The sequence below is a fragment of the Hypomesus nipponensis genome, chromosome 2, assembly GCF_054491055.1.
Source record: "Hypomesus nipponensis isolate SF chromosome 2, ASM5449105v1, whole genome shotgun sequence".
Classification (NCBI taxonomy): Eukaryota; Metazoa; Chordata; class Actinopteri; order Osmeriformes; family Osmeridae; genus Hypomesus; species Hypomesus nipponensis.
Genome location: NC_140362.1, coordinates 9,010,860 through 9,023,628, shown reverse-complemented (window position 1 = coordinate 9,023,628; position 12,769 = coordinate 9,010,860). Strand labels below are relative to the sequence as shown.

Below are 12,769 nucleotides of genomic sequence, written 5' to 3'. Positions count from 1 at the left end.
CCACCTCAGCTGGCTCCTCTCGATGCGGAGGAGCAGCGGTTCTACTCTGAGCCCCTCCCGGATGACTGAGCTTCTCACCCTATCTCTAAGGGAGAGCCCGGACACCCTGCGGAGAAAGCTCATTTCGGCCGCTTGTATTCGCAATCTCGTTCTTTCGGTCACTACCCATAGTTCGTGACCATAGGTGAGGGTAGGAACGTAGATCAACTGGTAAATAGAGAGCTTCGCCTTACGACTCAGCTCCTTCTTCACCACGACGGACCGATGCAGAGCCCGCATCACTGCGGACGCCGCACCTAGAAATCCTGTCCATATAAGTAATGAACAGAATCGGTGACATAGGGCAGCCCTGGCGGAGTCCAACCCTCACCGGGAACAAGTTCGACTTACTACCGGCAATGCGGACCAAACTCTGGCACCGGTCGTACAGGGACCGGACCGCCCCGATCAGGGAATCCGGCCTTTTCCAAATCCACAAAACATGTGTAGACTGGTTGGGCGAACTCCCATGTACCCTCCAGGACTCCGCGGAGGGTATAGAGCTGGTCCACTGTTCCACGGCCAGGACGAAAACCACATTGCTCAATGTTAACCAACTCTGATATTTCTAGTCCGCTCAGCTCATAGAACCAACACCGGCTTTCCTTTGGTTTGGCTGAGCTATTAGCCCAAAAGCTAACGTTATGCTAGCAGGATTCATAGGCAATAACATTGTGTACGGTTGACAAACAGTAAATATAATTTTACAGTATGTTTGACAAGGAGATTTGCTTGCTAACCAGCCATGTCACTGTCCCAAAATCAATATTAAGATGTTAACGAAAGGATCGGCCGTATACTGTATAGGCTACAGTACGACTGCAGCCTGTGGAGCGAGTTGAATAGCAAATGGATGTGAGATGACCACATCAAAGTTGACATATTCTTCTAACAGTAATTATAATTTGACAGTATAACAACATGACTAGCCAGCTATCGAGTCATGTCATTAACCCCAAATAAAATCTAGATTTAAAAAAAGAAAATAACCGGCCATGTGTAGAGTTAGCCGCAGCCTGTCTGATGTAGATTGACTAGCGAGGTGAATAGCGAATGGGATGTGAGATGAGCGGTTACGTGACCCTGACACATAGGCCACAAGGTAACCACAAAAAGTATTTTAGAAAATGATTCCCGCTCCGCAGTCTGGCATCTACACAATCTTTAGCTCATAAAAAAGAAGGAGTCGTGGTAACCGACCAAAAAAGGTTTGTCGCTGGAATTCCAGTTGACTGTCGATGCGTCTATGTTTTATGTAGAACTAGTTTCTTCAGAGCTTAATAGGATTTTGGTGGCACGGTTCGACACGTGATCGGTCTACATCAATAAGGTAGCTGCTTTTTGTCAACATGGATGGATATGGTTGGCAAATAGAATATGGGACCTTGCACGTCACCTGGATGACCAGAAATTTGGCCCCTGAAAGTGTTTTGCATGTAATACACTGCGGCTGCAAAAGTGCCTGTGAGACAGGCAGATGTTCCTGTTTTTCTGCAGGACTGTCTTGCACAGACTTATGTCGTTCATTTAAGTGTAGGCTATGCTTAGCGCTATCTCAGAAAGGACTAACCTTCCAGCCACTTTGATGAAATATTAACAGATTAAGACCGTCTTTGACTCACTTATACCAGTAGAAATCTGTAATAATACTAGAGAGGGTACAATTTCTGGGAAAATTTTGGGGTGTGCTTGCTTATGTTGGTATGTTGCACATTACATTTTACAACTGATATTTGTGTATATTTTATATAAAAATGCATAGCCTACTTATTATTTATAAAGATTACATAGATTTAAAAGCACATTTTTTTCTGCTCATTTACAACTCAAAATACTAAGAGTGAAGAGTAGAATTAAATAGTTGTCTTCTCATTTCCCGTGCAAGAGGGAATGGTGATCAGCAACCTCATAGTTGGATCAAAACGAATACATGTGGCAGACCGGTGTAAAAATGTACCTAATCTCTATGATTTAAAGATCATTGTAAGTTTTTCCTTTCTCGTGATATTTTCAGGCATTTAGCCTACTCATATTGCATTTATTCATTCATAAAGAACCCCCTTTGAAGATTGATTTAACAACGACGTTACCAGCAGTAGCTATCTCAGATGCAATCGCGATTCAAATAGTAGAATACCATCCGCTAACTAAAAATATGCCCCCAAAAACGTAAATAAGCTTGACATTTATTTAGGGGAAAATCCCTCATTCATAAAAATGTCAGTGGTAGCGATCATTGTCAGTAACAAGGCAAAATGCGATATAGCCCTGTGTGGAGAAGCTGCCCCGGTAAATTGTACTACTACTACTAGACTGTGTTTGTCTTGGTAGCGATTGCGATAGTTGAATTCGATTTAACGTTACTTCCGTTCAAGGTCAATGCTGAAATGAATTATTTTCATAAACAGATTGACAAACTTTAGGCTGTGGCAATGGAGTTCAGCTTAGTAGTCACTAGTCAGATAGTTTCACCTATTGAAAGACTTTTGATTTAAGTAAGGGTAGTGCCTAACATGTCATGATGCTAATGCTTCAGTGAAATAGTAAACTACTGTTTCCAAAAGTCCTTAATAATATTAGCATATATTGTACATTACACATCACAATTGTGTGTCATATCACAGTAAGAAGTAAAATGAGCAGATAGTTATCACCCAGGCCCCTTTGCTTGTGGCGTTTCTGCAGCTGCCTTGCAGTAAAGCAGTTAGACTAGCCATCTCCCAGAAGTTAACGAGCTGAGATAGTCACGCGAGTTTTTGTGACGTTAGTGGCATCGGTGACTGTGGCTAGCAAGTTAGCCACCGTTAGCTTCACTTTTGCCACAAAAACTTAATTAAAACCTAAACCGTGCAACGGAACATAAATTCCAATAGAACCAACGCAATCATGACCAAGACAAACCTTTTGACATCGACGTTGTCTATGTAGTCCAAATATTGACTGAGCCTTAGGGGCGCGAAAATAAACAATAATAATTAGTGCTGTCAAACGATTAAAATATTTAATCGCGATTAATCGCATTAATGTCATAGTTAACTCGCGATTAATCACAATTTATCGCACATTTGTCTATTCTAAATGTCCCTTAATTTCTTTTTGTCCAATTATTATATCTAATTTTAATACTTTTATCAACATGGAAAAGTGGATCGGATTGCTTGGTGCAAATGTTTTTTTTCATTGATAATAACATTGCAATCGTCTGGCTTTGACGAGGGGGAGGAGAATTCGCATCAGCTGTGTGCTTTGCCATCAAGTGGTATTTCAGACTGGACGTGCTGCGATGATAACTCACTTCACAACGACAAAACACACAGATCACTTTGCTCTTGTCAATGGGACCATTTGGCAACTTTTTAATAGTAAACTTTGCATTCAGAATCTTATTGGCATCCATTTTGGCATCTTGCGCTCGCCATCTACTCAAAACGTAACGTTAGCCTACTACCAGAGAATGTCTAATATCCGTAAACAGGCTCTGCTACTACTGTTTAGCCGGCTCTCAAAACCAAACAAGTGTGTGGCGTGCCTGTTGTTTTGTTTCCGGTCTAGCTAGATCCGGTGTGGTGTTTTCTAACGTTGGTAGTTGTTGCAACAGCATGTGAAAAAAACTAAAACGTTTGCTAGGCCAAAAAGAGCGTTAATCGCGCGATAAAAAAATTGACGCCGTTAATTTGGGTTTGCGTTGGGTTTGCGTTAATTTGGCCTTCGCCAAAGGCAAGCACACCCCAATTATTCTCAAGAATAAGGTGTGTTCTACACACCTTCTCCATCACCTTTATTGTAAACCCTTTGCTATTGTACAGGCCTACAGAGCTAAAGATTGTGTAGATGCCAGATTGTGTAGCGGGATGAAACGATAACGGGGTTCACCTTATGGCCTAACAGTACATTCAGAAAGGTAACATTTTCAAATTGGTTATAATAAAAAATTGAAGTCACTCATTGTTGTAAATTACAAGTTAGCTTCTTGTTAAAGTCTTTCAAAGTTGTATATGGAGGCGGCTTTGACTCAGTCACAGTTGTTATGGTTACTTATTTCAGACACTTTGTACTGGCTCATATACTATGTTGCCAGCGGAATAATTTAGAACGGTGAAAAGACAGTTTTGCTGCAATAACGCAGTAGGTGTCTGTTATCACCCGATAATGGACACCCCTGCAGCAATTGAGTATTCACCCAGACCATGGTATAAGAAAAAATTGTTCACTGCAGAACGATGGGAAGCCCCATTCAAGTGAATGGAGCATTCTAACCCGTGGTCAGAAATGGAACACACAAATCATGAAATTCAAGTTTATCGAATACTATTTTGTTTAAACATTTGTTTATAAAAATACTATTAAACATATTCGCGGACATGCACTGCACAAATGATTAATTGCGATGACGGCTCCAATAGAAGTTATAGCGAGCACATATAACTTTATATATATTTTCTAATTAATGTGTTTATTCCCAGGTGTTTTGCCATTTCCTTGTATTTCTACGTTCCTACACCATATATTATAATTCCAGGTCGTTAATCAAACTTTTGTCAGCATTTTGAGTGAAAATTTATTTTGCATTTGTACAGCTGTATTTGTGCACGTCGGGCTGGCCCATTCGCGCACCTCACAGCGTAATGATCAGACAAGAATCAAAACAGAACAAGGGTTCGGCTGTAGCCTACTTGAAACATACTATTGAGAACATATTCCCTGACATGCATTGCACGCGTGATGAACAGCTTTTTGTTTATCACTAACCTTTTTTTTGTTGCCTTAAGCGCTCAGTATTTGTCATAGGCGCTCGGGAAAACGGCTTAGGCGTACGCCCACATTTTGTATATATGAGTCTGCAGACATTCTGGGACTGTTGAATCATGTTTACTGTATTGTCAAGTTGAGCATTTCGCAGTTCGGTGTAGTCAGTGATGCATTAACAGAAATCAGGAAGTTGGATGATTGGTTTAATTTAAATGATATACACAGCCAGCACATCATGAGGAGTACACAGTCTGAGAAGTTGTTGAATATGCAAAATAAAGGCCCATTTGTCCCAATGCTGCTCCAATAAAAGGTGAATGTTAGTCACATGGAGCAGAACAGCACAAAGTTGGTGTGTCAGATGTCTTAACAATTCCCCAGCAAGAAGGTCAGTTTTTACCTGTTCTGAAGATTCTAGTACTATGCAAGTATTATTGACACTGAAGCCATTTAATTATCTAGAGAAATAAAGCGGTACTTCTGAAGCTTTGGTAAATCATACCGCATCAGACTGCCTTTATTTTTGCTGCAGATGGAAGAAGTCATGTTAGTGTTTATTTTAGTTTTCAAGATTATCATTTCAATCTTGTATCACCCAATCATGTTTTCTCTCGCAAGTCAGTATTCTAACCTTGTTTATTAGGATTTCCACCGTTGTTCTTTCACCATATTGCACACAGCTCAACAAAACCTCATACGAATTCTATGGAGTTAGATTAGTTTCATAATTCAAACGTAACACGATTCAAACAAACGTAACACGATTCACAAATGTATGTCATGATTCACAAATAAATGTAACGCGATTCACAAATGTATTTTGTGACTCACAAATGTAACGCGATTCACAAATAAATTACTGCATGACATTTGTTTGCAACCTGACAAACGCAAAATACAAATCGGAGAACACGAGTTACAAATCGGAAAACACGAGTTACAAATCCCTGCATTTGTTGGTGTGGATTTTTGGAACTTTCCTGACGCGCTTAGATTCACAAATGCATTTTTTCTAAATTATATTCTCTGCAGCCTATCAGATCGTCTCTCTTCCAATTTTAGCCAATCACATTCACGTGTCTATGTGGACTTCAACAACCTGCCATAATGACGGACATCGTCTACTTCAGATCACGAGCAATGTCGTCTGATAGCATGTAGGTGAAATATTGCTTGTTAATCTTATTAAACCAATGATCATACGTGATTGAATATTCTTGAGAATTGCAGGATTCATGTTTAGTCATTTTCCGTGTTGCCTAGGCTAACGCAGAGCCCGTCTACCCATATTAGACATTCTCCGGTGATTGGCTAAAATTGGAGACATCTGATAGGCTGCAGAGGATATATTTTAGAAAAAATGCATTTGTGAATCTAAGTGTGTTTTTGATTTGATTTGATTTAGTTTTATTTCAGACATATCCACAAACAAAACAAAATGAAAAGCATGGAAATACAACAATGTTTTCACACAAAAAACAAAACCAAACAAATTATCTGTGTTGTTGAGATATGCCTGAAAAGGAGCAGGAAGAAGTTTACACTTATTTAATCCTGCCCCTTTCCTTCACACCACACTTGCCATTTACATACAACCCAATATACTATAAATCTTTTATATTTTATATATTTATACAATGCATATATCTATATTTATATTTATAAACAATCAATATATCCATATCTACATACATATCTATACAATCAGTATTTATATCCATATAATTATAATTTCCTTCTTAATTCACACCCTCATCCCTGTACCTTATGAAAATCATTGATTTGAACCTTCTTTTAAACTGGATCATGTTTGGACATTGCTTTAGCTCCATGCTCATCCCATTCCACAGTTTCACACCCCCAATTGAGATGCAATGACATTTTAAAGTCATGCGTACCGCCAGTGTCTTAAAGTTTAACTGTTGCCTCAAATTGTAACCCCCCTCTCGGTCAAAGAAAAGTTTTTGTATGTTACCTGGTGGCAGTTTATTTCTAGCTTTGAACATGATTTGTGCAACTTGATATTCAACCAGGTCATTGAACTTTATGATACTGGAATGTAAAAAGAGGAGGTTGGTGTGATCATAATATCCAGCTTTGTTGATTATTCTTATGGCTCGTTTTTGAAGTGTGACTAGTGGTTGCAGTGAGCTTTTGTAAGTGGTCCCCCAAACCTCCACACAGTAATTTAAATAAGGTAAGATCATTGAGCAGTAAAGAATATGTGATGATTTGTGATCCAATATATGCTTTGCTTTAACCAGGACTGAGATGCTTCGTGACAGTTTAGATTTAACATGATTTATGTGAGGTTTCCAGCATAGCTTGTGGTCTATTGTCACACCCAATAATTTATTTACATACACTCTTTCAATATTAACACCATCTATCTTGACATTTACATCACTATTTAAATTACAATTTCCAAACAACATGATTTTTGTTTTGCTTAAATTCAATGATAATTTATTATTGTCAAACCACCTTTTTAATTTGCTCATTTCAGATGTAATTGACTCCAAAAGCTGCTGCAAGTCCTCTCCCATACAAAAAATATTTGTGTCATCTGCAAATAACACAAATTGTAAAATATGTGATGTTTTACATATGTAATTTATGTACAGAATAAAAATAATTGGCCCTAACACTGACCCCTGGGGGACCCCACAAGCAATGTCCAAACAAGCTGACACGTATTCACCCATCTTCACAAACTGTTGCCTGTTCTGTAGATAGCTCCTCAGCCAGTTTAATACAACCCCCCTGATACCATACCGTTCTAATTTATTAATTAATATGTCATGATTTATGGTATCAAATGCTTTTTTGATATCAATAAAAACACCAGCTGCATATTTCTTTTGGTCCAGGGAATTTGTAATCTTTTCAATTAGCTCAATGACTGCTAATGAAGTGGATCGGTTGGGTCTGAATCCGTATTGGCTGTCAGTTAGTAAATTGTGTTTATTGATGAATTTATTAAGTCTAGCAGCAAATACTTTTTCTAAGATTTTTGAGAATTGTGGAAGCAGTGAAATAGGCCTGTAGTTTGTGAAGTGGTGTTTGTCTCCAGTTTTGTACAGCGGTATGACTTTTGCAATTTACATTTTTCTTGGGAATTTACCAGTTTTAAATGATAAATTACAGATGTGCGTCAATGGCTTCGAAATTCCGTGAATTACCTCTTTGACTATTCTCATATCAATGTCACCATAGTCAGTAGAAGTTTTATTTTTGCATTTATTGACAATCTCTTTAATTTCACTCTCTTCCACTGCTGTTAGAAACATTGATTTTGGATTAATGTCAATGAAATCATTAATCCTGTCATCAGATCTCACAGGAACAGGTATTTTTTCAGCCAGTACTGGTCCAACATTTACAAAATATTGGTTGAAGCCATTTACTGCATCATCCATATTATCAACAGTCATATCATTTTCAATAAACTCATGCGGATAATTAACTTGTCTAGAACCATTTCCAATAACATTATTCAGTATCTTCCATAGACCTTTAATATTGTTTTTATTATTATCTATTAATTTTCTATAATATTCTTTCTTACTAATTCTCATAATGTTAGTTAGTTTATTTTTATATTTCTTATATTTATGTTCAGCATCTTTGGTTCTAAGCTTTATAAACTCTTTATATAGTGTAATTTTCTTTTTGCAGGTATTTTGTAATCCCTTGGTTATCCATGGACTATCTGAATATTTTAATTTCATTTTAATTTATTTTATTGGGCAATACTTATCATACAACAATTTAAATATTAGAATTAATATTATTAGAATTATATAATTATAATAGAATAAGAATATTTCATAACCTTTATCAATATTTTCTTCTTTATATAATGGTTCCCAATTTTGATTTAATAATTCATTTTTTAAAGTGTTTATTGCCTCTTCTGTCCGTACTCTTCTGTACTTGAATGTACTCTCCCGTTTTTCCCTTTTTTCCCTCTTGTAGTTGTTATTGTACACAAAAAATACTGGCAGATGGTCGCTTATGTCATTGATCAACACGCCACTCTTGGTTTTACTCTCTAAAACATTTGTAAAGATATAGTCGATCAATGTCGAACATGTTGATGTTATCCGAGTTGGCTTGGTGATCAATGGGTACAACCCTCTACTGTATAGCATCTCCAAATAGTCACTAGCTGGTACTTGTCTATGCAGACTCAACAAATCAATGTTTATATCCCCACACAAAATATACATTTTCTTTTCGTTAAGCTGACACAACACTTTTTCTAGATGTTCATTAAATGTTTCTATTTTTGACCCAGGTGTTCTGTAAATACATGTACCAACAGCATTCCTCTTATTTTCCATATCAATCTCCACTGTAACACATTCAAATAAATCAGTAATGGCTGTTGTCATACATTCTACAATTCTGCATTTAAAATCAGTGGTCACAAATAAGGCAACACCGCCTCCCCTCTTATCTCTTCTACTGCAATGATGCAGTTCATAACCTTCCATACAGAAATCTACACCTCGATCTTCATCAAGCCATGTTTCTGACAGCGCTATTACTGAAAATGTATGTTTAAAAGACCTTATGTATTCCTGGATCTTGACAAAATTTGCATACAAGCTCCTACAATTAAAATGTATGACTGTTATCCAGGTTAACTGTGTCATTAAACTTTTCTTCTGTATAGTAATCACACATGGAATCAATTGAGTTGAAACAGTTGTTTTCTGGATCAATATTGCATTCAAAATCATATAACTTGTAGTCTGTGTATTCAGATCTTAACAGTATATGGCCCCCTGTAGGCATGGGCAAATCCGTCTCAGTCATCATTTTCTATTATCAGTTAGATAACATGCCCATGCCAATAAGACTGCGGGTGCAGGCCATTCCCTCAAACCAGAATATTTTCGGTATAACTGTTGCATCCACGGCGCAAATAGGCACTCCTGCCCGCATCCATCCACACAGTCCCATAAAGAAACTAAAACATATAGGCCTACATCAAGCAGCAAGTGCAACCAGGTTGAGAACAAAATAAATAATTTAGTCCACAATAAGTCCAAAGTGAAAAGAAAATAGATAGTGAGAATAAATAGATCCAGATCAATTAACAGAAAATATAGGCCTACTATATACAGTCATAATGAAGGTGGAAAAGTGCTTCATACCTTGTTCCAATAGGCGCGCAGAACTCCATTCAAAACTTAACACATAGAACTATGAGGATTGAGGCTTTTCGAACGCCCTTCAAAAGAAGTAGAAAATAGAATGAATATCCAGCCAAAAACGTGGCTAATCTTCTGGTCTTCACCTGGCACGGAATTCCTATATTACCCAAAAGCATATTTGGCATCATCTTCATTTGTAGCGGTCCAGGTCTTTCAGCTCCCTAATCATCAACACTTTCTCCGCTTCAGGCGAGGGGCCATTCAACCTTATCAACACCTTGCAATCTCTAGTCCAGGTTGCCTTTATTTTGTGTTCCTTCCATAGCTGCCGTGCTACTCTAGCAATCTCAGCATTTTTAGATGTTAGGTGTTCGTTGACGTACACTGCCGTGCCTTTGAGCTTTTTCCCCTGCATCAATAGCTCTGTTTTGTGTTTACGACTCACAAAACGCATTGTGATTCTGGGCTTGATCGCGCGGTCCTTACTTGGTAGAATGTGACAAGCTGCGATGTTGCTCTTGTCCAGGTGGATGTTCCTATTTTGAAGAAAGGATATTACCTGTGATTCGACCGATTCTTGATCTTGCGAGCTTAAACTTTCCTCGCCGTCTCTCTTGGTTGCCGCGGCAGCATACGTCCTCGGTTTAACACCAAGGCCCCTTATTATTACATCTTCTTTGCGGGTGAACAGTTCCATGTCTTGGATTTTACGTTCCAGTTCATCCATCTTCAACACTTTGTTTTCAAGTACAGCAATCCTGCGATCTTTTGCAGCCATACTTTCTCTGAGTTCTTTGACTTCTGCCAAAATGTTTGTGATCTCAGTTTGCTTTGCTGCAACGTCTTTATATCTAGCATCAATTTCTTCAGTGTCATTTCTCTTCTTGTTTCTTCCATTCTTTTGACGGCGGCCATTTTTTTTCTTCCTACGGAAGACGGATGCATGCAATCAAGTATTGAATAAATCAATGAATGTAATGAAAGTTACATTCGTTGGGAAAGTTCCAAAAATCCACACCAACAAATGCAGGGATTCACACCAACAAATGCAGGGATTTGTAACTTTTGTTTGTCAGGTTGCAAACTAATGTAATGGGGGTCATTTTTTTGTGAATCGCGTTACATTTGTGAATCACAAAATACATTTGTGAATCGCGTTACATTTATTTGTGAATCATGACATACATTTGTGAATCGTGTTACGTTTGTTTGAATCGTGTTACGTTTGTTTGTTTGAATTATGAAACTAATCTAACTCCATAAAATTCTGCTTTTCAAAGGATGTACTAAGCTATATGAACTATATTAAATTGTTTTGTAATTTATTTGAGATTTGATAGACTGCAACATTTCTAACTCAACTATCATCACCATCAGTCCCAAAACACCTTCTGTCCCCCAGAATACCCATCAGGCATCAATATTCTGTCTAAAGTTGGAATGGGGCACATAACACGTCTTATCACTCAGCACATAACACTTCTTTCTCTGCCCTTTGTGTTGCTAATGAACCTGACCTTTGGAATTGAATTCATGTAATCTCTACATTTCCATATGATAGAAGACTAGACTTGTCTTCTCTTTACATATGTATTAAACAGTGATGCTTGCCGTGTGTGAGATCAATGTTTGAATTCTAGAATTGATCCACTCCAAAAAAAGCAGTGGTCTAACTCTCTAACGTGAAATGTTTTATAAATGCCAGTAGGGCTGTCAATCATCATAATGAAGTTTTTATTTCAAATTAAAATGGATATTGTGCTTGTTAGAACTTAAGTTTGTTAATGTTTTGGTGGTTATTAATGTTGTTGTTTCAGGAGTATGCAGATTTCCAGTACAGACGGAGACACCGGCAAAGGCGACGTGGCGACATTTTCAGCTTGCGCAGTAACACTCCTGAACCAGAAGACCCCAGTGATAGCACTTTAGGTACAAAACATCTTTGTGCTTTTTGCCTTTTGAAAATGATAGAAAAGGGGCAACTTCAACTCACATTTCTATTTTATTTTGTAGTTGTCTGTTAATAGTTTATCAAATTCAAAATATGATCAAAAATTATCAAGCTCTTTCTTTTGCCATGGATGAAGTTCCTGCACTTAACTTTATGCAGTTTGGCCCACTCTTCCGGTTTAAGCTACTTTATTCATAGTTTTAAAGGGTGTCTTCTCGCTGTTGGTTTCAGCAATAGGGTCCTTCTGTGGCTTCTAACAAATAACCTGCCTTTATTGAGTTGGTGTGAGTTGAATCTCCTGTTACTTGTTTTTTTCTCCACCATAACAGTCGTTTGTGTCAATCTTCAATGAAGTTTTCTTTTGAGGCCAATTCTGCATGGACCTCAACTCAAGTTTGACATATTGTATGGTAGAAAAGGAACCTAAAACTTCGAGCCTTGAGATTGTCCATGCTTGGCTACAATATTGTGTCAGGCAGTTCTCTGGTTGACTTCAGTGCATAGTAGTACACATAATTGAAGAACGATGACCAATGCAAATGTCATCACCAAAGTTTTTTATTTTTATTGATTATAACCATTTTCTGGAAGGTGCCAAGGTATTTTTTTGGCCAATAGTATGACCTTCCAAAAATAATAGATGTTTGGGGAATTGTGAGAAGTTTCATTCAGTGTGGTTAAGAGCTTTCGACATTCTTTTATCCCCTAGATGGCCAGGACATTGGAGACAGTAGGAGACAAGGTACCTCCATGGTGAGTTCTCAGATATCTGTTCATATCTTGTCAAGATTTCCTACTTATGTAACCCCAAGATTTATTTGCTGTCAAACTAAATACATTTTGAGTTTCAACAGTAGTAAATGTA

General features: G+C 37.7%; 1 protein-coding gene across 8 annotated transcripts in view; it reads left to right on the top strand.

Annotated features, from left to right (window-relative positions):
• LOC146300675 (ankyrin repeat and IBR domain-containing protein 1-like) overlaps window positions 1-12,769 on the top strand; it is a 100,270-nt gene that overhangs the window by 83,953 nt on the left and 3,548 nt on the right. For all 8 annotated transcript variants that reach the window (XM_084704356.1, XM_084704364.1, XM_084704348.1 and 5 more), the window contains 2 exons: window positions 11,771-11,882; window positions 12,614-12,657. In XM_084704356.1, the coding sequence (XP_084560482.1) occupies window positions 11,771-11,882; window positions 12,614-12,657 (156 nt within the window). The remainder of the gene's footprint in view (window positions 1-11,770; window positions 11,883-12,613; window positions 12,658-12,769) is intronic.